Genomic DNA, 19,872 nt, shown 5'->3' on the forward strand with positions numbered 1-19,872 from the left:
GTATATGGAAATGGAAAAAATAGGTTTTTAAAAGAGGTCATCTTTAAAATATAAAAGAAGTTATCATTCAAAGTTCATATGGAGTTGATTCAGATGGCAAAACTTACTTAGATTTCCCCAAATTGAGCCACAGGAAATTAAAAATGTTTAATAATTTGCATATAATTTGAATATAATATATTTTTTAAAAATGTTATGTGAGCATGCTGAAATGCACATTCAATATGGTGAACACGTCACACACACACAGAGGAAAAGTTTGCACTTATATATTTTATTTCAGGTATGAATCTGAAATCATTCTTGCTCAACACAAAAAACAGGAATCAATGCTCAGGCAACGGAGAAACAGTGAAACTGAACTGCTCTAAACATGTGACTTTTGATGAAGGGCAACAAACAAGTTTAAAACACTTAATATTTATAAAAAAATTTTTGAACGTCTCAATGCCAGTGAGACAAGTACAGTTACAGTACAGTGACCCAGGAACACCATCATCAATAGGAGCATTAAGTGAACAAACTGCACCCAGTGGTTAAATGTGCAGGGCCCAATGTGGGGGCAAATGAGGGAGAGCATTCATGCTGCCTGCTTCCACTGCAGCCAAATTCAACAGTGTGGAATGCAGCTGAGAATTAATTTTACGACAGCATGTGATTCCCTGCAGGAACAGAAATTGAAATCTGGCACCAGGGGGACATGTCTGTGTTTGTTTATGTCCACAAAAACAAACAAACAAAGAAAATAAATACAGTAACTTTATATATATATATATATAAAAAAAAATCTATATATATAAAAAACATCGTTTTAAAATGTTTTTATTTAACCTCAGTTATTGTTATAGCTCTATATACACTGTATATAAATCTAATACAAGGAATTGTTTGTTTAAAAATAGCGTCGTCTCCAGTGTTAAGTTATTCGGCAAATCTTACAATATGCAAAAGCCACTGAGAGTATATGTGTACAACTATAGAACTGCAGCTTTGAGCATATTTATACGACACCGAAAGGTCTTTCCAGGTCATGAATACAAACACTGCCCGTTTCCACTTGCAGTACAAGGTTTGAATGTTCCCTATTGTAGGAAGCAGAGGAGTGTTTCTAAGGGAAAGAACCAAGAGAAAATACCGCCTCTCACTGCTCAGCCTCCCCAAAACTGAGCATACACACACGCAACAAGGCACTTATTCAGACTCCAGGACAAGGTTCTTGTGTGCACTTGTCATCTGCCACCTAGACTCTGTGCAAATCACTGGGAGAAATGCTGTTCCACTCTGAAGAACACTTCAAATGTCAGAGGACTGGAAAACAAACAAAACAAACAAACTAAAACAAATCCCCTCGTCGAACAAGGGAAATGATTTCTGGAATAAATAACACCTGTAACAAGTCAACGTAAGGATCTGAAGCTTATCTGTTGGTGTCAATAATCAGATATGACTGGAAACTTAAATAATGAGAATTAATTACAGTTTTCTGGGTTTGCGAGCATCTCCGTTTGTGGCTTTTACATGCAATGACTGGCTCCTGTGCAAGAGTCATGCTACAGCTCTCCTTACAGCTGTTTCAAACATCAGATAATGGGATACTTTGATAAGACTGCCCTACCTCACAAACCTCCAGGTTACAAAGGTATAAGGTGACAAATGATCAGCAGCAATCTCTCGTAAAGCATCATTTAGTGTCTACCTGGGGCTTTTTTTTTTTTGGAGCCATAGAACCCCGCCACTTTATTCAGTGTTAAAGGCTGGGTTTTTTTCTACATGTAGATGCTATGCACACAGGCATTTAGGGTGAACCCGGTGCCTTACCTTTCATTGCACATGTTACAGTTTTCTAATCATGAAACTGCCCTGGCCTTGCTAATCGGCAGAACAAAACCAGCAGACAGTTCCAGAAATGGAATGTTTATGTGAAACAGAATCCTCGATTCCTGCGGTATGCAGGATTTTTCCTAAAGGCCTGAGGTCATAAACACAGACAACCATTTATAGTGCTTCCTGTATTGGCACAGTATGACAAACAGCTCAAGTGGTGATGGTAAACTGAGGAGAGAAAACAAAACAAAAAAAAGCCCAGCGGTGACTGATGAAACCTGATGGAAGCTCTAGTCACGCTACTTAATTTAAAGCATCATCAAGTTTTAAAACTCTTATGTGCTTTTCGATTCTTTGGTCGAGAACAGCCAAGGAGACTAAAACATTTTAAATGGGGACAGCAATAAAGAGACAGACCGTGGTTGAATCATGGCTTTCCTAACAGACTACATGAATTTGCATATTGCATATATTATTAACATTTATACGTTCCATTTTTAAGCTCTAGCAAACAGCCAATCGCCCAAAAAATCCACTTGTTACAAGTGGTTTTTATCAAAAAAGCGACTGTCCTCTAAAACGTAAAACATTGCAAACGGCCCGAACCAAAACTCAGCATTAATGCATTAAATTCCAGCGTCATACAGCTTAATAAAACTTCTGTCTTCTAAGTAAAGGGAATATGTTTTTCATACAGAAAAAGCAGCATGAGTATTCAAAAAATAAGCCTCGTAAATGCTATCTTTGGCTGAAAATGATGGAAGCACCATTTACACATGTGAATCAAAAGGCAGAGAGAACCGGTGCTCAGCAGCGGCGCATGTCTATGTTACTCAAAGTGGGATTTCAAGTTTTTGTTTAAGTTTTTTTAAATGCAAAACTGGCAACACTAAAACAAATGTGTCATGATGCAAGTGCTTGAAATATTGACATATTTCACCTCTGAGCTGCAGTATAATCCTGTAAATTGGTTCCCATGCTCTCAAGACTGTTCTGTAGTGCTTTAAGCGAAAGCTGATGCACAAAGCATTCAGCTAGTGTTTTTTTGTTTTATTTATTTACTATAAACGCGGTGAAGCATTCTACAGAGTGAACAGGGGATTCATGAGCAGGCACTAACTGAAGCACAGGTGAAAAGCCACGTTGTGGGCAAGAAGAAAAGAAGCACCTTAAGATATCCTGAGATACGTCTTGACCTTTAAGGCAACTTTGGTGTTTAGAACCCTAAAGAAAAAGAATAGCATGTGTAGTGCTGTCTGATGTATTTGGCAGAACCTAGCATTTAGAACCGGTCAGACTATCTAGGTCCAAATAAAAGACAAGAAAGGAATGTTCCAAAATATCCACAAAAGCTGAGATGGCTCAACAAGATTTTAAAAACCCCGAAATAACAACAAATAACACTTCATAGTAGAACATATGATAAAACCATCCAGTTTGCATCGGCTGCCTACTCTCAAAAATAATCTTTATTCTGAACTTTACACAGCTAAAATATAAACATAGTACCCATCTATAGCTTTATAAAATAACTCTCCTGAAAATAGAATAAAATTTCTTAGAGCAAACGTGCAAATTTGGACTGGAGTAACAGATATGTAAAAGGCATCATACAAGGTTTGCTCCACAAGATGGTTTAGAGGGTTCTTGGAGACAGTCTGGTGAGGAGGGGTCCTCACAACCTCTCTGTAGGAGAAGACTTTGGTTTGGGCAACACAAAACGTCTTGGTTCTTTTTATAAGTAACTTCTGGAGGACCCCCACTAGGGGGCGAAATGAGCTGCACACTTTCTGTCTGAGGCAGCAGCGGTGTGGATGTGAGCCAGAGTCCACTGCGCTCACTGGACAGTTCTGGACTCAAGGAGGTGTCTTGGTCTGTAGGAGGTGAAAAGCCTCCAGTGTGAGGAGGCTCTCTGGGGTAAGGCAGAGTGTGACTCTCTGTTAGGTCGTCTGGGCCTGCAGGCTGGTCTCGAGAGTCTAAAGTTTCAGAGTTGGGGCTTCCTGAGCTCTGTTTCCGACCCCTGCTCTTTGCTTTCTGAGCACACATGAGATGATTCTCAGGATTCTTTGAGCTGACCGGTGTATCCTTCATCTCGATTCCCTTCGAGTGGACAGGATTGCCTTGACCAGCTTTATCCTTATGTTTAGTGGTGGTGCTGTGCGTGTGTCGGACCCTCGAGCTGCAGTTTTTAAAGAAGGGCCTGCAGAAAGGGAAGAGTGGAGGATGCTGAGGATGCACTGACCCCAAAGATCCCAGCTTCATCTTGCTCTGGTTCAGGAAGTGCCTGCGCATCTCTGGCGGTAGCTTGTCCAGCTGTCGTCCGACTCGAAGTGGACTGGGGAACAAAGTCCCTTGACAGGCTCGGTAGAAGTATCTGAAACACACGTACACACACAGCCCCCAAGATGTATGAGTGACCTTACAAATAGTGAAACGATACATCTATAGAACATGGTCAAGAAGCGAATCAAAGCGTGGTTATCAATAAACCATTGCTGTCCAAATGAAAATTTTGTTTTAAGGCATGTAATTCCTTAGTCAGATAAATAATTTCTTACTCAAATATAAATAAATTATATATTATTGCTTATACAACCAGTTAAGTATAAATACTTCAGACTCCATCTCTGTAGGCCAAACATGAAAGGCCTGTGTTATCAAGACGCAGTCCAAGATTCATGAATTTATCAACACAGTTTTGGACACAAACACTAAAACAACTGCAGGGTTCCTCACCACCCTCCAAATAAAGAACTTTTATTGAGGCTCATCAAATACAGAAAAGTAAACCTGGGCAGAAGGGCAGCAATTGGAGTGACGATACACAGCAGATAGAAGAGAGGATCTCCCAGAAGTCTTTGCATGGTCCAGTAGGGGTTGGAGGGGAAGTAACAAGTAGGGCAAGAAGCATTGTAACACAGAGCCACAATGAAGAAGAGCACAATGCTAAACACAATTGATGCCCAGTTCATCCAGGTCTGCAATGTAAGTAAATGAGAAAAATCAGAGAAATCTCTATCGACGGAGGACTGAATAAGGAAAATGTACCATTTGAGTAAAGTATACAGCAAAAATTGAAGGTTCATGATTTAAAAACATTTATATTGGATGTTAGTTTACATTTGTAAAATAACCATGTATCTGTAGAATAAACAACAAAAGATGATATACAACAGAAAATGTATATATGTATATTAAAAAGGAAAAATGTGCAAATAATCTATATCCAATATATTTAATTGTGCAAATACAAAGTCAGTATTTTAAATAGATAGACAGTTATATTCTTTATAGTCCTCAAGAGGAAATTTGTTTTCACAGTCTGTGCCATTCATACATCTTACTAGGACATACAGGATATTGGAAGTTTACATACATACATACATACTATATACAAATATCTTTTAAAAATGTATGCCAATTTTTAATGACCTCAGAAACATAATAAAAAATACTGGGACAGGGCATGTATACCACTGTGTTGCATCAACCCTTCTTTTAACAACACACTAAACGTCTGGGAACCAAGGAGACTAAATGCTGTATTTTTGAAAGTAAAATGTTTTCCTATTTTTTAATCGATAGATAATTTCAGTTGCTCAACACTTTTTTCTCCATTACATATTGCACCAAATGTTTTGAATGCTTCTGAACAGGTTTAACATGTCTGTTTTACTAATGAGACAATGCTGTTGTAATGCATACAGAATGTGGACATGTCATTTTCTTACTGAAATAAGCAAAATCTAGATGTTAGCATGTTGCTCCAAAATTTGTGTATATCATTCAGCATTAACAGTGCCTTTAGAGTTGTGAAAGTCACCCATGCAATGTTCACTCATCCACACCCATAACATCACAGATGCTGGCTTTTGAACTGCGCACTTATAACAAGTCAGATAGTCTCACTCCTCTTTAGCCTGGAGGACGTGGAACCCATGATTTCCAAAAAGAACGTCACATTTTGATTTATCTGACAATTTTCCACTTTTTTTTAAATTAGTGAAAATATTTGTAAACCTCTATCTGTCACTGATTTTTGTGGATTTGTCCTTGTGGAATTTAACAAATATATTCAATGTTTGGAACACACACTATTCCTACAGTCAAGACATCAATAAATGTTCATTAAAAAAACATATATATGTATATAAGCTTTTTTCTGTTTATGTTTATTCACATATATTCTTTTTAAATGACGGAATATTACAAGAAAATAAAGACAAGGTCAGCTTTAGAATTTACAATGACACAATAGAGAGGACAAGATTACGATGTTCTAGCCTCTCTTTCACCTCACACAGCCTAAAACAAGCTCATCTCTAAGGTACACAAGTTAATTTCCCTGAGCAAGTTAGAAAATGCACCTGCCACTCCACCTTTTGGAAACATTTACTCTATAAGTGCACCATTGGCCGTGAAGAATGGCCTCGTCCACATGAGACGCCATTGCCTTGGTGAAAACTGCCAGGCCACAGGGAGCATTCTTCACGCACAGAAACTTGTCAGCTGAAAATTTACAGCTGTGGTGTAATGGAAAGAGCTCTAATCCAATTCGCCTTCATAAATCTAAAACAGGTTCATGGGAGAGAAGCAGCAGCCAGGTACGTATAAGATACACACACACACACTTGTATATGTTTCTCCGATGATGAGGGTGAGCTAATAGTTTATTTTGGCACGCACACATGCTTGTGTGTGTGTGTGTGTGTGTGTGTGTGTGTCTGTCTGTGTCTTTGGTTGGTGGGGCTGGACAGTGGTTGGCTGCTCTGTCTATCAGACTGATCCATTTTCTTTGATGGCGCAGTGTCTCCTGATTCAATCCAATCAAAACAGCTCAATACATAAATATCTTGAGCCAGGTCAGTCTGCCTGTACTAGCATAGCTAACAGCCTCATCTCTTTCCTGGAGAGAAGATTTCTCTCTCACCATTACATCCTGCACTGGAGAGAATTTGCTGAGTTCATAAGGCCACCTACATAAATTAATTCCAGTCGTGGCCTAATGGTTTGAGAAACAGGCTTGGAACTGGGGGTAGGGGAGAAAAGGAAAAGCATTTTCTCCTACATCAACATTCATGTCTGAGGTGCCCTAAACCCAAAATGCTCCCTGGGCACTGAGATTGATGATCACTGCCCATAGTGCAATGGTGTATGTTTTGTTTGTGTGTTTATAGTGTTTGTCAGCTTTTCTGAAAATCTGACATAACTGTATGAACATTTTTATTAAAATCATGAATGCCATATTCATGTTCTTAGAATGTTTCCTCACCATTTGCTAGCTCTCTTTTTGTGTGCTGGAAAGAGGTCTGATGTGTTTACAAAGCCCCAATATCAGTAAAAAAAAACAAAAAACAAACTTGTTCTGGTGTGTTAGGTTCTCTCTCTATGCACATAGCACAGAAACGACATCTGGAGGTGTTTAGATGGCGGAGAGCTCTCTAAGTGTTGAAAAGATATTAAATATCTTTTTAATCTATGCAAAAGGAGACCTGACCAAGCATATACTGTACATAATTTTCAGTAGGTCAACATTTCATTTGTTTACATTGGTCTTTCATAACATTCTAATTGTCTTTAAGATAATGACTTTTGTATTTTCATTAGCTGTAAGCCATAATCAACAACATTAAAAGAAATAAACACTTGAAATAGGTCACTCTGCTTGTAACGAATCTATGAGTTTGACTTTTTAAAATCAATTACTGAAATAGATGTACTTTATGATGATATTCTAATTTATTGGGCTGCACCATTAATTTACACAAAGGTTGAGGATAGAATGTGAAAATTCATTCATTTAAATGAACATATCATTTCACATATCACAGAACAAAAACAAAGAAAGGAGAAAATGTAAGTGTTTTTTCCTTACCCAGGTCTTGGTTTCAATGCCCAGGTGCAGTAGAATGGTGAAGAGCGCAAGGGTAGTGATTGGGGTGCCCCAGGTGAACAGATCCACATCTGAGCCTGCATACGCCTGCATCCAGAGTGAGAGACAAACAGTTATACCATATTTTCAATATATCTGCATGTATCCAGATATAAGCAGAATATTTCAAAAGAGTATAATTTGACAACAGACTCACAAAATAAGGAATGAAGAAGCAGACAAGGCTTTGGTAAACGGCATCAATCATATTCATCCAGAACATGTATGGTTTATATTCCTGTAAAGAGAGGCCAGATGTCAATACACATGCCTGTTCAAGAATTTGGCAAAAACAAACAGAGCAGGCAGCAGTTTGTTTCATTGGAATACAGTAAGACAGCTTTCTGATGGAGCAGCAGAGTGTTACAGTTCAGAGCCAATAAAGTCAGCACAGGCGTATTAGGAACAATGCAGTGGCAGCAATTCCAGTTTAATTGCCTAGTTTTGGACATTCCCAGCATTCAGTGCATGGCTTATTGGATTTTATAAAAGATTTCCCCCAGTTTGATTACCATTCCCTAGTGGTAATCCTCTGGGCCATTTCTTTTCTTGTTTAAGAAATCTACCAGAGGTTAAAGGACCTATGTAGCAATATGGGTCAGGAAAAGCAATTACACTGTATGGGGAACTTACCCCCACCCTCCCCCTTAGTTAAGGAAGAATTATTGCAGACACCACATTTTGATGATACAGATACGCATATGTGCACATGTGAACACAGCAATAAGGAAGTCATATTCAGAAAGCAATTGGTAGAATCACATGCAAAATACAAACATGTGCTTATTGCCTTTTCTAGTGTTTATTCTTAGCATAGGTTTCATTTTTTGTTTAAACCAAGATTTTGTGGCCATTAGCTGGTTCTTAAGCAGCGCGTGCTAAGGCAGTCCTGCGCTCAGCTTACGCATTTACCCTAAGGCCTTAAAATGGGAATAAATGAGCTCGTTTTTCCCAATGCCACACTTTCAATATGAAAATCATTTGTTCCCTACAGAAAATGTCCTGTGCCACTGAATAAATATATGCTGCAAAAAAACAACCGAAAAGCTGGTTATTTATCCACAGTCTTGAGAAAAACAAATCAATCAAAAACCAAACCCCAACCAATTATTTATTTATTTATTTTTAAAATAACAGCAAAACAATACAATACACAGCAAAACGTACCTCGGAGTTCTGTCCGCTCATATAAAGCTGAGGTAGTTCCTGTAAGGTTTCTGCTGACACGTCTTTGTCCAGCGTGCCAGTGATGAGCTGGGGGAACGCGGAGAACATCAAGTTGAAGAAGATGAGATACCACTGATCAATCATGGCTGACCCAGAAAACCCACAGTAGAACTGATACCAGAAGATGAGGGCCACAAACATCTGAAAAGGGCATTTTAGGAAACAAAAAAAGAAAAAAAAAGTAAGGACACAAAATAAATAAATAAATAAATAACTCATCACTGGCCTCCACTGAAGTATGCAGCTGTTGTCTCATTATGAGCAATGCATCTTCATTAAGTGCTCTCCCAGGACCACACAAGAATAGATCTTCATTAATAAAAGAGCATATAAGGAGAGCCAAGACCCATGCTTAAGCGCTCCTCATTTTAAATGGCTGACAGCAAAGGAAAATAACTTCACTGAGTTCCAAGCATTGACTTTTATTGTGGATCTCTACAGATAAAACCAGCCATTTGGGAGATAACTATGTTACCTGTGTTAACTGTATGCAATTTCCTTCATTTCCATGAGCCAGCTGATAAATTTCCCTTAATGACAGGTGGGGTAATTACACATAATTGGTTTATACAGTTTTTATTTCCCTGCTCACATTCTGTAGCTGGTTTAAAGACAACAAAAATGTAGTCTTTGGTATGGTATGATGAACAGCATATGGTCTGCATCTGAATTGTCTCTGATGTCTGTTCATGTGAAGCTTTCCACATACTTCGCATCAATACTGAAACCGTTGGTTACAAAAATTGAGTTTGCTTTTGCAATTCTGCTCTGACAAAGATGAATCAGGCAGGTAAGCCAGAAATGGCTATTTTTCCTTGGAATTACACTTCCCTTGAGAACGACTTTTGGCTACAGAACATGTGCATTGTTCTTCTTTTACACAATTTTGAGCATATCAGAATACATTTCTTATTTGCATGGTACTGCAGACTTCATTTAGTTACACACTTCATGTCCCCAATTGACTTTTTAGGTAGTAAACATCAGATTCTTACAGCATTTTTGTAGAAAAAGTAGAGGATCATATTTGCTAGTCGAGAGTAGCACCAGTGTCCATGAACCAAAAGCAGCTTCTGCAGGAACTGAAAGCGAGGGAGGGCAAAATCACTGGCCATCACTGCCTGCAATCAGAACACAAGGGCAAAAACCTGAGACATACAAACACTGGCCAAAGTCATACAATTCCCTGGTGTGTGTGCTGCAAATATAAGAAATACATAGTATATAAATAGCACCTTGTGACAATAAAAAAAAGAAACAGCAACAACATTTGTATGAAGTAATTCTGAAAATGTTCGCACTCCTGTGCTATTTTACAAAATATTTATGACAGCTGCATGCATCAGACAGTTGTCATGTCATCCATCAGTTTTCTCAAGCACAGGTATGTACATTAGCCTGACTTCTCCAGAACCAGCTTCTCAATTCTCACTGTCAGTTAGGGTTTAAAAAAAAAAAAAAAAAAAAAAAAAAAAAAAAAATCTTTGAATGTTGCCGAACAGTTGGAGAAAACAGGGATTTTTTTTTCCGATTGGGGTCTAAAGGATTAAGTGGAGATGAGGTTCATAACAGGAGAAGCTTGTTAATCATGCATACTGAGCTCAGCAGGATAAGGAGGAAGTTAAGTGCATCTTGGGACTTAATGAGATGCCGGTGTGTCGAGTCCCTAATGAAATAATTAATCAGGACGAGTCGTTTTTAAGAGTCAGGAGACAGAGTGTTTAGCAGATGTGCTTGCAATGCATGGTGCCTCTCGATGCCTCACCCCTCAGGTTAATTGGTGCATTTCTTCATCAGTATAAATGACTTGCTCCCATGCCCAGGATGTATTATCCTGAAGGACTTGCATGGATGCGGTGGGAGGGCAGCAGTTATGCCAGGACTGCTCTCTGTCCAGGGTTTGTTCCCATAGGACAGGGGGCACAACCTGACGAGTCTGGCATATGCTGTACATTGACCCTAATGCAAGTCTGTGCCTTAAAGGAGTTCTGAATAAGTGCATCGCTAAAAAGTAAACAAAGCCATTCAGTGTGGCAAGATGTAAAATTTGCTATGCCAGGAAAAAAAAAAAAAAAACCATTAATACCTCAGTAATGCAATTATACATTTTGAATAAATGTAGAAATTCCTTTTAAGGAATGTAGCCATTTAAAATGAGATTAATAAATAATCTGTCTGCATAAAATAATACAGATGTCTTAACCCAAGCCATTGATTGCTGTGGTCCTACCATTCATTCATTTTCTGAAACCACTTTATCCTGTTCAGGGTCGCTGTGTGTGCTGAGTTTACCTGCATACACTGGGTGCAAGGCAGGACTACATCCTGGACACAGGTTCTGTGCTCAAACACATCTACTAAATCTGAATATTAACGTGCGAACAAGTGATATAAGCATTTAAACCAGTAGTTCCCAAACTTTTTCTGTCATGCCCCCCTTTTGCTCCCCCTGAAATGAAATTAACTGCAAGGACAGTGGGTTGTATCTTACAGCATCAATTCTGCAGGGTACTCAGTGGTCACCTTACTGTGACCTAATCTCTACACCCTCTTTCAGAATAGTGCTCCTCTATTTCTCTTTACCTGCATGCCTTCCTGTCCCGAGATGCCCACTCCAACGTCCGCCACCTGGATCATGCTGACATCATTAGCCCCGTCACCTAGGATTAATGAGAGAGAGAGAGAGAGAGAGAGGGAGGGAAAGGGAGCGAGAGAGAGAGAGAGAGAGAGAGGGAGGGAAAGGGAGCGAGAGAGAGAGAGAGAGAGAGAAAGAGAGATTTACAGTGTTACCCTGATAGAAATAAACAATGTATAAAAGCTTAAGAGAACATTAGCAATTGGTCTTAGCTCATGGCACGGCAGGAAGTCAGGTGTTCAGCAGTCACAATATCACAGCACAGGAGGTCTATTCTATTTAAGTGTACTATTTAACAATAAATATTAAAAAAGGAGAAAGTCATTTGTGTAAAATTGCACATGCATTTTCTTACCATCCCACAACCTGTGAAATATAATAGCACAGTTTTTTGTGGTCTGCCCATGTCGGAAAACCTGGGACAAAATGAGTCATTCAGATTTTTTAATGCACCTTACATAGATTTCACACACTTCAGAGTTGTCCTACCTTGTCTGAGTTTATCTAGCTACAAAACGCTAACACCAGTAGTGAGAAGAAATAAGAGTACTGGTTACAGTACACAAGGTGAAAAAACAAGACATTCTGCTCCTTGATTGTGTAGTAATCAGAGGCTCATTATGAACATAGCTGGTTAAGTACTTCTATTCGAGCGAGCCAGTGCCAGGCTACATCATGCTAAGGCTACGATGGTTGAGAGATGGTCCGAAGCTACTGCTTTTGTTAAAGACAAACTGGCTGACTTGCGAAATTGTATGCAGTGTATTATATACTTTCACCTTTTTTTTTTTTTGCCCTCTTTGCTTTCTCCTTCACATGTGCATCTGTTTCTTTTTCTTTTTTTGTGTGTGTTATGTGTGGAAAAAAAATATAATACAAATACATTCACAAAAAAAAAAAAAAAAAAAATAAATTAATAAGAAAATTAACATAGCTGGTTAGACAATGTAACAAAAGAGCTGTTTTGTTTGATTCGTTGTATATTGGCCAAAGCATGTCACAGGGGTTTTATTAAACCCAGTACCTTGTGGAAAAAGGATTATAATATGTTCTATTTAAAGCCTCATTGTACACTTAATATATTGACTCAGTATGTCAGACTGCATTTTCAATTCTGCAGACTTCCAAAGGAAGAGAACTGGCAGCTCTGGCAGCTTCAACAGTAAATATAAAACTATAAAGGCCCTTTCAAAGACAGCACAACACTGACACAATTTCACATGCTTAAAAAACATTCTCATTTTTTTGCACCTACAACCAGGCACCAAAAATTGTGCTTTTTATTTTTAAATATATCGTTTGATATAACAGTTCACAGCATTTTCTCCACTTCTGAAACTATGCAGCAGTTACTACAATTACAAATTACAGTTAGTATTAATTGTGGCTCTATGACTGGAACACAGTGACATGACAACTATTCACTCATTTTCCACCATTAACATCTGTTTAAGGGTTGCCACACAGTGAGTGGGGTCGTGAGTTCAATCCCCAGCTCCTATGACTGCATGTAAGGAGTTTGGTGAATTCTCCATGTGTCTACGTGGGTGTCCTCCGGTTTCTCCAGTTTACTCCCACAGACAAAAACACACAGGTTGAGAAGCTGGGTGAAATTGTCCACAGATGTGAGTAGGAGTGCCTTGGTGATTGTGTGATGCCCTCCAATGGTCTGACACCTAGCTCAGGGTGTGTTCCTGGCTTGCGCCCAATGATTACACAAAAAGGAGTGAAATGAAGAAGGAGGAAAAAGTCTGTTTAAATCAATTATGAATATTCATTCATTCATTATCTGTAACCGTTTATTCAATTCAGGGTCGCGGTGGGTTCAGAGCCTTATATGGTGAATGCCATATTCAAACTGAATCATAAACGGATTGTATTGCTTCACCCTTACAAATTAACACAGGCAATAAAGCACAGAAATATGAAAGATCCTTCCACTACAAAGCCTTCCTTTAGCTCAGCAGGAAAATACAACAGTAACCTGAGGTGGTCAACACAAATGAGAAATACAAAACAAACATTGTTGTTTTTCCTCTACTCTCAAGCTATTCAACTGGTTGATTTTTGAGTAGTGGCCAAAATGGTCTCCGGAGAACACACTAAACAACGGTCTCATTTTTGGTCTTCGAGCAAGACAGAAGGAGAGCAAGATGTATCATTTATCTTCAGTTTCACAGCAGGAAAAATCCTATGTATGTAAGAAATAAATTAAAAAATTTGAATAGGTAATATATTACTAATAAATACATAATATAATTCTAGTCAACATCAGGGTAAACAGTTTCAAAGCAAAAACATGTAGGATAATCAAATCACCATATTGCACCAGCCTATATTAGCATTGTAGACATCCTGATTTCTATCAGCAGCAAATCTTCTGCAATGCAGCATTTCCTATCAGACCACTCTATACGTACAATATTATTTTTGTGCCATCCTCCTTTATGAATATGGCCGAAAGGTCCAACGTCAATACAATAAAACCTGCTCATACCTTTGTCACGATTACAGTAGAGGTTTCAGTTTAGTGCTACTTTCTGCTCCTCTCTTTTTATAGCTATCATTGTGCTTGTGTCAGTTTAAAAACTACCTTATTTAATAAGGTGTGGGGGAACATTTTAATCTTTCTGTGACCTCTGATAATCTTCCCTTTCTGCCCCAGGCACAAAGATCAAGCCAGAGGCTGCTCTCATCTTATCAGTTCCATTTTTCATTTTTCTCACTGTACCTTCCCCTTTCTTCTATTCCCTTCTCTTTCTTTCTCTAGCCATCTGGGTAATTAGGCAGAGTGCTGCGTGGGCTTGTAAAATGTGGCACTCTGCAGAGAGGACAGCACAGACACAGGTTGTCCACTCACTGCTGAAATGTTTACTTGGCAAAACAGGGCACTATTAATCTCCAAAATTTCCCTTGCTGAGCAAAAAAGTACAAGATTTGTAAAAGCAAGTAGCAATGTTAGGCGTTCTGATGATGCTGGACTGGCCTTTCTGAGCCTTGGTCAGAAGAACCCTTTAGAAAGCAAGTCTGATGCAAGCTCGGCTTTAGAGTTGCAGTTTCACTTAAAGACTAACACTACACTTTCCAACTGCATTCTGTGACTGAGAAAAGATTCAACGTTTGCTGAACAGTCCAGTGTTTATACAAACTACATTCTGAAATCGCATGATTGTCTCAAACCACAGAATTGGAAAACAGCCTCAAACAGACATACACATGTGCAATTTAAACAATGGTAATTGGAGGAATGTGTGTGTGTGTGTGCGCTTTGGGGAGGGGTGTTTGTCCAGAGAAGCCCTATTGCACAACCATGCCAGGTCAACACTATGCTGCAGGTTGCAATGTACCAAACTTCATAAATACACATTGTACATGATCTTCCATGAATTCATTTTTAGAAAAAACATAAGTCTACTGTTCGAGTGCTTCCTCCATCTTCCCATACAGGAAAAAACACCAAGATATTTGAAGGGTTCTTACTTCAACAACGTGACTTTAAGCACACAATGAACAAAAAGTTGGGAGATTTTGTAAAATGCAATGAAAACAAGAATCTCAGATTTTTAACTGACAAAAGCACAAAAAAAAATTCCATTGTTTTCACTGACCAGCTTAGATGTTGTAAACTTAAAATTTTGGGGAAAAGCAAAAGAAGAGTGAAGATTTATGTCATGATGTTGTGAAGCATTACACTATAAACAGGTTAATATAAAAAGTGTAACATCCAATAAAAGGGACATTCACTAAAGGCTGAGGGTATTTTCAAATAGTTCAAATAGAACCTCAATGCAAGATTGCAGAAAATGTGGGTCTTCATGATCAACCATCTGTAATTCAGGAAATGTAGAGACCTTTGAGTCCTCAGATGGCACTGTAGAGAAAGGCCTACTACTGTGGTACATGTAGCAACATGCAACCTAAATCTCTATTATGCAAGAATTAAGTCATATCAATTCTATGCTCAATAACTAACACGGTCTCTGGACCAAAACTCATCTCTGATTGTCCAAAAAACAGTATAAGTGTATTCTGTGATCAGAGAAGTGCATGTTTCATATCAACCTTCCTAATGACGAAAGGGATCATTCAGACTTTGAGCAGTGATAGGTGCAAAAGACATCATCTCTCCTATTATGTGGGGTGCATCAGTGACCATGGCATGGGTGACTTGCACATGTGAGAGGTCTACATTGATGTGGAGGTAAACACTGGTTGTTTAGAGAGACCCGTGCTCCCATAAAGATGGCCTGGATGTCCATGATTTTCCAGCAAGACAATGCCAGGCCTCTTTCTGTACATGGTAAAACAACATGATTTTGTTGACACGAGCATTTGTGCATAAAATTGTAAACGTGTCTGTATTCACAAGATACAACAAGGCTGTTCAGTGAAACTATTGGAAGTTTTTTCTTTGTATATTTGTGAGATAATTAAAAAAAAAAAATCACAGATTCATGTTTTTTATTGTTTTATACATGATGTACTAACTTTTCTGGAAATGGGGTATGAACATGATAATGATAATGTGCAGTTATTTGTAATTGTACACCGTGCAACAAAGTGTGTCTTCTGCATTTAAACCATCTGTGGCAATGAACACACACACACTAGTACACGAGGGGCCTAGGTAGCAGTAGTGGGTTTGGTGCCTGGCACAAGGGTACCTCAGCCGGTATTGAGGGAGGAGGACAATGCTGTTTCTTCACTCCCACCGCCCACAATTGTCCTATTTTCCCTTTTTCCAATGACACTCTGACCTAAGCCTCTAACCATTAGGCCACAGCTGCCCTAACAATATTCAATAATGATTTTCCATGCCAGGTGAAAGTGGATCAGCTGAAAAACTACAGCCTGCTTTGCTTATTAAATTTTAGTGTTACTAAAATTTTGGCATGGTTCTTTGAGAATATGGTCATAACAGAGATAAGATATACATGCATCATCACTGATCGTTGCTTACCTATGGCCAAAGTCATGACCTTGAGCTTGTTGCGCACTAGTTTGACCACCAGGCTCTTCTGCAGCGGCGTGGACCGACAGCACAGCACTGACCTGCAGCTGCGAGCGATAGCCAGGAACTTGTCTTCGAGACTCCTGTCCAGTGCGTAGGCCAGGGTGCGTCCATCTATCACCAAGCCCAGCCGATGCACCAGAAATGGGCTGCAGGGGCCAGAGGAGGCTGGAGAGCAGGCCGCTGTGGCAGGGAAGTGAACAGCAGTAAAGTCCTGCTGGAAAACCCTTGCAGTGTGGGGGTCTGCTGTGGAGCTGCAGAAAAATTTGGCCTGGATGTAGTGGAGGCTTTCATCCAGTAACACAGCACAAGCCTCCTAAAGAAAACACAGAGACATGCATTCAGAGTTAGGGAGAGAAATTAGAGCAAGGATGCAGTCAGTATCTCCAGAGCACTGGACAACATCTGGCTGACAGATACTGCAACTGCAGCGAGTCAACTAAGGAATGTGATGAAACATCCTTACAATGTTAAACAGAAAGCATATTTTACAGCGACATAGAGCTTTAGCTAGGGTTTAATGTCCCTATAAGAATGTCAACTGTGTTAAGAATGCTAATGTTTTGAATTAACTAATAACAGAAACCTATCTGGGTGATTATATGTTAAGCCTTTGTCTATTCATATGGGAAAAACACAAAGTTTTTAGGAAGCTGAAAACAGACAAAATATTTAGAAGACCCTTCACTAGACTTTGTTTTCAGAGGCTTTAACCTCTAAATGTATGTTTTGGGCCTTGGTTCACAGGAAAATCATCTGCTGTGGTGTGCCAAACCACAAGTGTTGGTAGTTCCTAACAGTGTAGGGCCTGTCTTACTTTGCTTATTTTGGAACTTTTCTGTTCCTCCAGCACCAGTCACTGAAATTTGCTCTCTCAAAACTCGTGTGTCGGTGTGCACTGTCGGGCTGTGCTGAACTGCACTGAAACCCCTCAATCAACCTACACTCTCAGAAATGAGGCTCACGCAGCCTCATTTCTGAGAGTGTCCCCACCCCACCCCACGATAATGCCTTGCATCGTGTTAATATTTTGAGATGGCATGACAGTATGAAAAATGTGGATACCGCTCATTCCTAGCCAGTGACATTCTTACCTACTTAGCAGCCTTCCTCAAATTCACCTGATATCTTGGATTATACCAACCACTCACAATGCCACTCAAAACTAACCCAATTTGTTTAATCAACAGCACACCAACTATAAAAATGCATATTAGTCAGCTAATGCCCAGGACGAACCACAAACTGATCTTGCTTCATGACAAATTTTTGTTTTTTTGTCTTGTTTTATGCACAAAAGCTTCAAAACGAACCTCCTGTAGTTGTTTTATGTGTTCCCTGTGCTGAGAGGAAGGAAGGGTGGACTCTTTCTAAATCAACAGTTTGCTCAGTTGTGGAAACAGCTCTATTTTCATGAGAATGCACACTTGTATAGACAGTTACGTGAAAATGAAAAACTGAGGGGAGGAAAACTGAAACATTTTCAGAAGACTACAACATCCTGAGAACTGACATACAGTCTGCATCAAGGCTGGCTGCATGACACCTGCAGTAGCATATTAAATGGATGACACATTCTGATTGTTTAATCCCATCTTGACTGTGGTCAAAACAATCTTCTCTTTTGCAACTTCTTGACCAAGGGCTGGCAGGATGGATTATAGGAAAATAACAATTCTGTGAGTCACTGAGGAAAGAGTTTCATATTTTTTACTTTGACTCACTTTTCTCAGTAAAAAAAACCTCAACCAGCCAGCTGCCCATCAGAAAACTGAAACAGAACTAGGCAAACATCTACACTGGCTTATTAATCAAGTGTTGGTATCATAGTTAGTACTATACAATCTGTTATAGTCAACTTTACCCTGGAATGTGTTATGGCTATTGCCACAATAAGCTTTGAAAAAAGCAAAGAAGGCCAGCAGAAACAAATAACAAATGGAGAAATCAAAAGGGATAGGGCAGGTTACAGGGTGAGGGCTGAACCTGAGAGTCAGCATTGAGGGTGATGATCTCCTCCTCTGGGTCCAGCAGTTTGCAGGCATAAGCAATATTGATGGCTGTTTCCTGTTTATCTCCCGTCAGCACCCAGATCTGCAGACCTGCTCTCCTCAGAGCTGCAATGGTCTCTGGCACACCGTCCTGCAGCCGGTCCTCTATACCTGTAGCACCTGCATATGAATGTACATACACACAGACATCAGTGTAACTCTAGCTGTGACAAAGACACACAGGCTATTAGAACGACTCGCACCTTGCCAAAAAGATGTCAAGGCCAAGATAACATTAACAGTATAACTTCAGCTTTTGTAAGATCAAAAATAAAGTGTGTATAGATGTGATGGAAAAACACACCTCCAGAAATCCTAAGCAGCTTGCTTATTTATGATGATGAAAATCATAAACAATGAAGGAAAAATATTGCTGCTGTTTGTATTTACTGTGAGACATTGTTAATTTTTAATTGAAAGAGCTCAAATATATATATCTACATGACCCAACTCATAAACATTAGCTCTGTGGCCTGACCTAATTCATGGCTCCTAAGGACTCTTCTGGCATGAAACAAGGAGCCATATGCTGAGATGTTTCACCATATGTGATGAGACCGTATGATGAATTTATTCATTACCAAAGAGCTGAGTGTGATTATCTCTCACCTAACAGATGGAGGTCAGTCTCCAGTCGTAGCGCAGACTCAAACAGCAGCTCTTCTCGGCCCTGAATAGCCGTTTCAGCCTCTAGGTGGCGCCGCAACCAACCAGCATACTCCTCCTTACTTAGGACCTGAATCAGAAATACATATACCGCTGAGCACAAACATGATAATAGGGGTACTTCAAGCTTAGAAAGGGCTGTGTTACCGACAGAATGCATTGAGCTGTTAAAGAATACTATATAGATTAGTTTATGGTTTGTGACTGTGGTTTGTGATATTATACTGCCATATTTAAAAAAAAAAAAAAAATATATCATGTGAAATAGCCATCCCATTTAGTAATAGAAGCAAACTACAAACACATAGATGAACGACGACAGATGGAGCAAGAGGGAAGGGATATATGACTATTTGAACTATTGCTCTAAGTGATTCATGTTTAAAGCGGTATACCACTGTAAAGTTTATAACTTCTGAACAAATCAAATGTCTTTCAGAGTAATTTGATGTGAAATAGTGCACTGTTTGCTCAGAATTCTTTACAGTGGTGGTGATAGGAACTGGAGTAAGGATGTCCAAGGAAA

At 39.2% G+C, this 19,872-nt stretch overlaps 1 protein-coding gene across 1 annotated transcript in view; it reads right to left on the bottom strand.

Moving 5' to 3' along the window:
* Positions 1-267: 267 nt before the first annotated feature.
* The window catches only part of atp10a (ATPase phospholipid transporting 10A), a 63,045-nt gene continuing 43,440 nt past the window's right edge, over positions 268-19,872 (bottom strand). The window contains exons 12-21 of the mRNA XM_066662682.1: positions 19,290-19,416; positions 18,616-18,800; positions 16,579-16,945; positions 11,567-11,643; positions 9,979-10,104; positions 8,924-9,124; positions 7,914-7,994; positions 7,700-7,804; positions 4,615-4,802; positions 268-4,198 (exon numbers count right to left, since the gene is read on the bottom strand). Of these exons, the coding sequence (XP_066518779.1) occupies positions 3,433-4,198; positions 4,615-4,802; positions 7,700-7,804; positions 7,914-7,994; positions 8,924-9,124; positions 9,979-10,104; positions 11,567-11,643; positions 16,579-16,945; positions 18,616-18,800; positions 19,290-19,416 (2,223 nt within the window). The 3' untranslated portion in view covers positions 268-3,432. The remainder of the gene's footprint in view (positions 4,199-4,614; positions 4,803-7,699; positions 7,805-7,913; positions 7,995-8,923; positions 9,125-9,978; positions 10,105-11,566; positions 11,644-16,578; positions 16,946-18,615; positions 18,801-19,289; positions 19,417-19,872) is intronic.

This window comes from Hoplias malabaricus, chromosome 3, assembly GCF_029633855.1.
Source record: "Hoplias malabaricus isolate fHopMal1 chromosome 3, fHopMal1.hap1, whole genome shotgun sequence".
Classification (NCBI taxonomy): domain Eukaryota; kingdom Metazoa; phylum Chordata; class Actinopteri; order Characiformes; family Erythrinidae; genus Hoplias; species Hoplias malabaricus.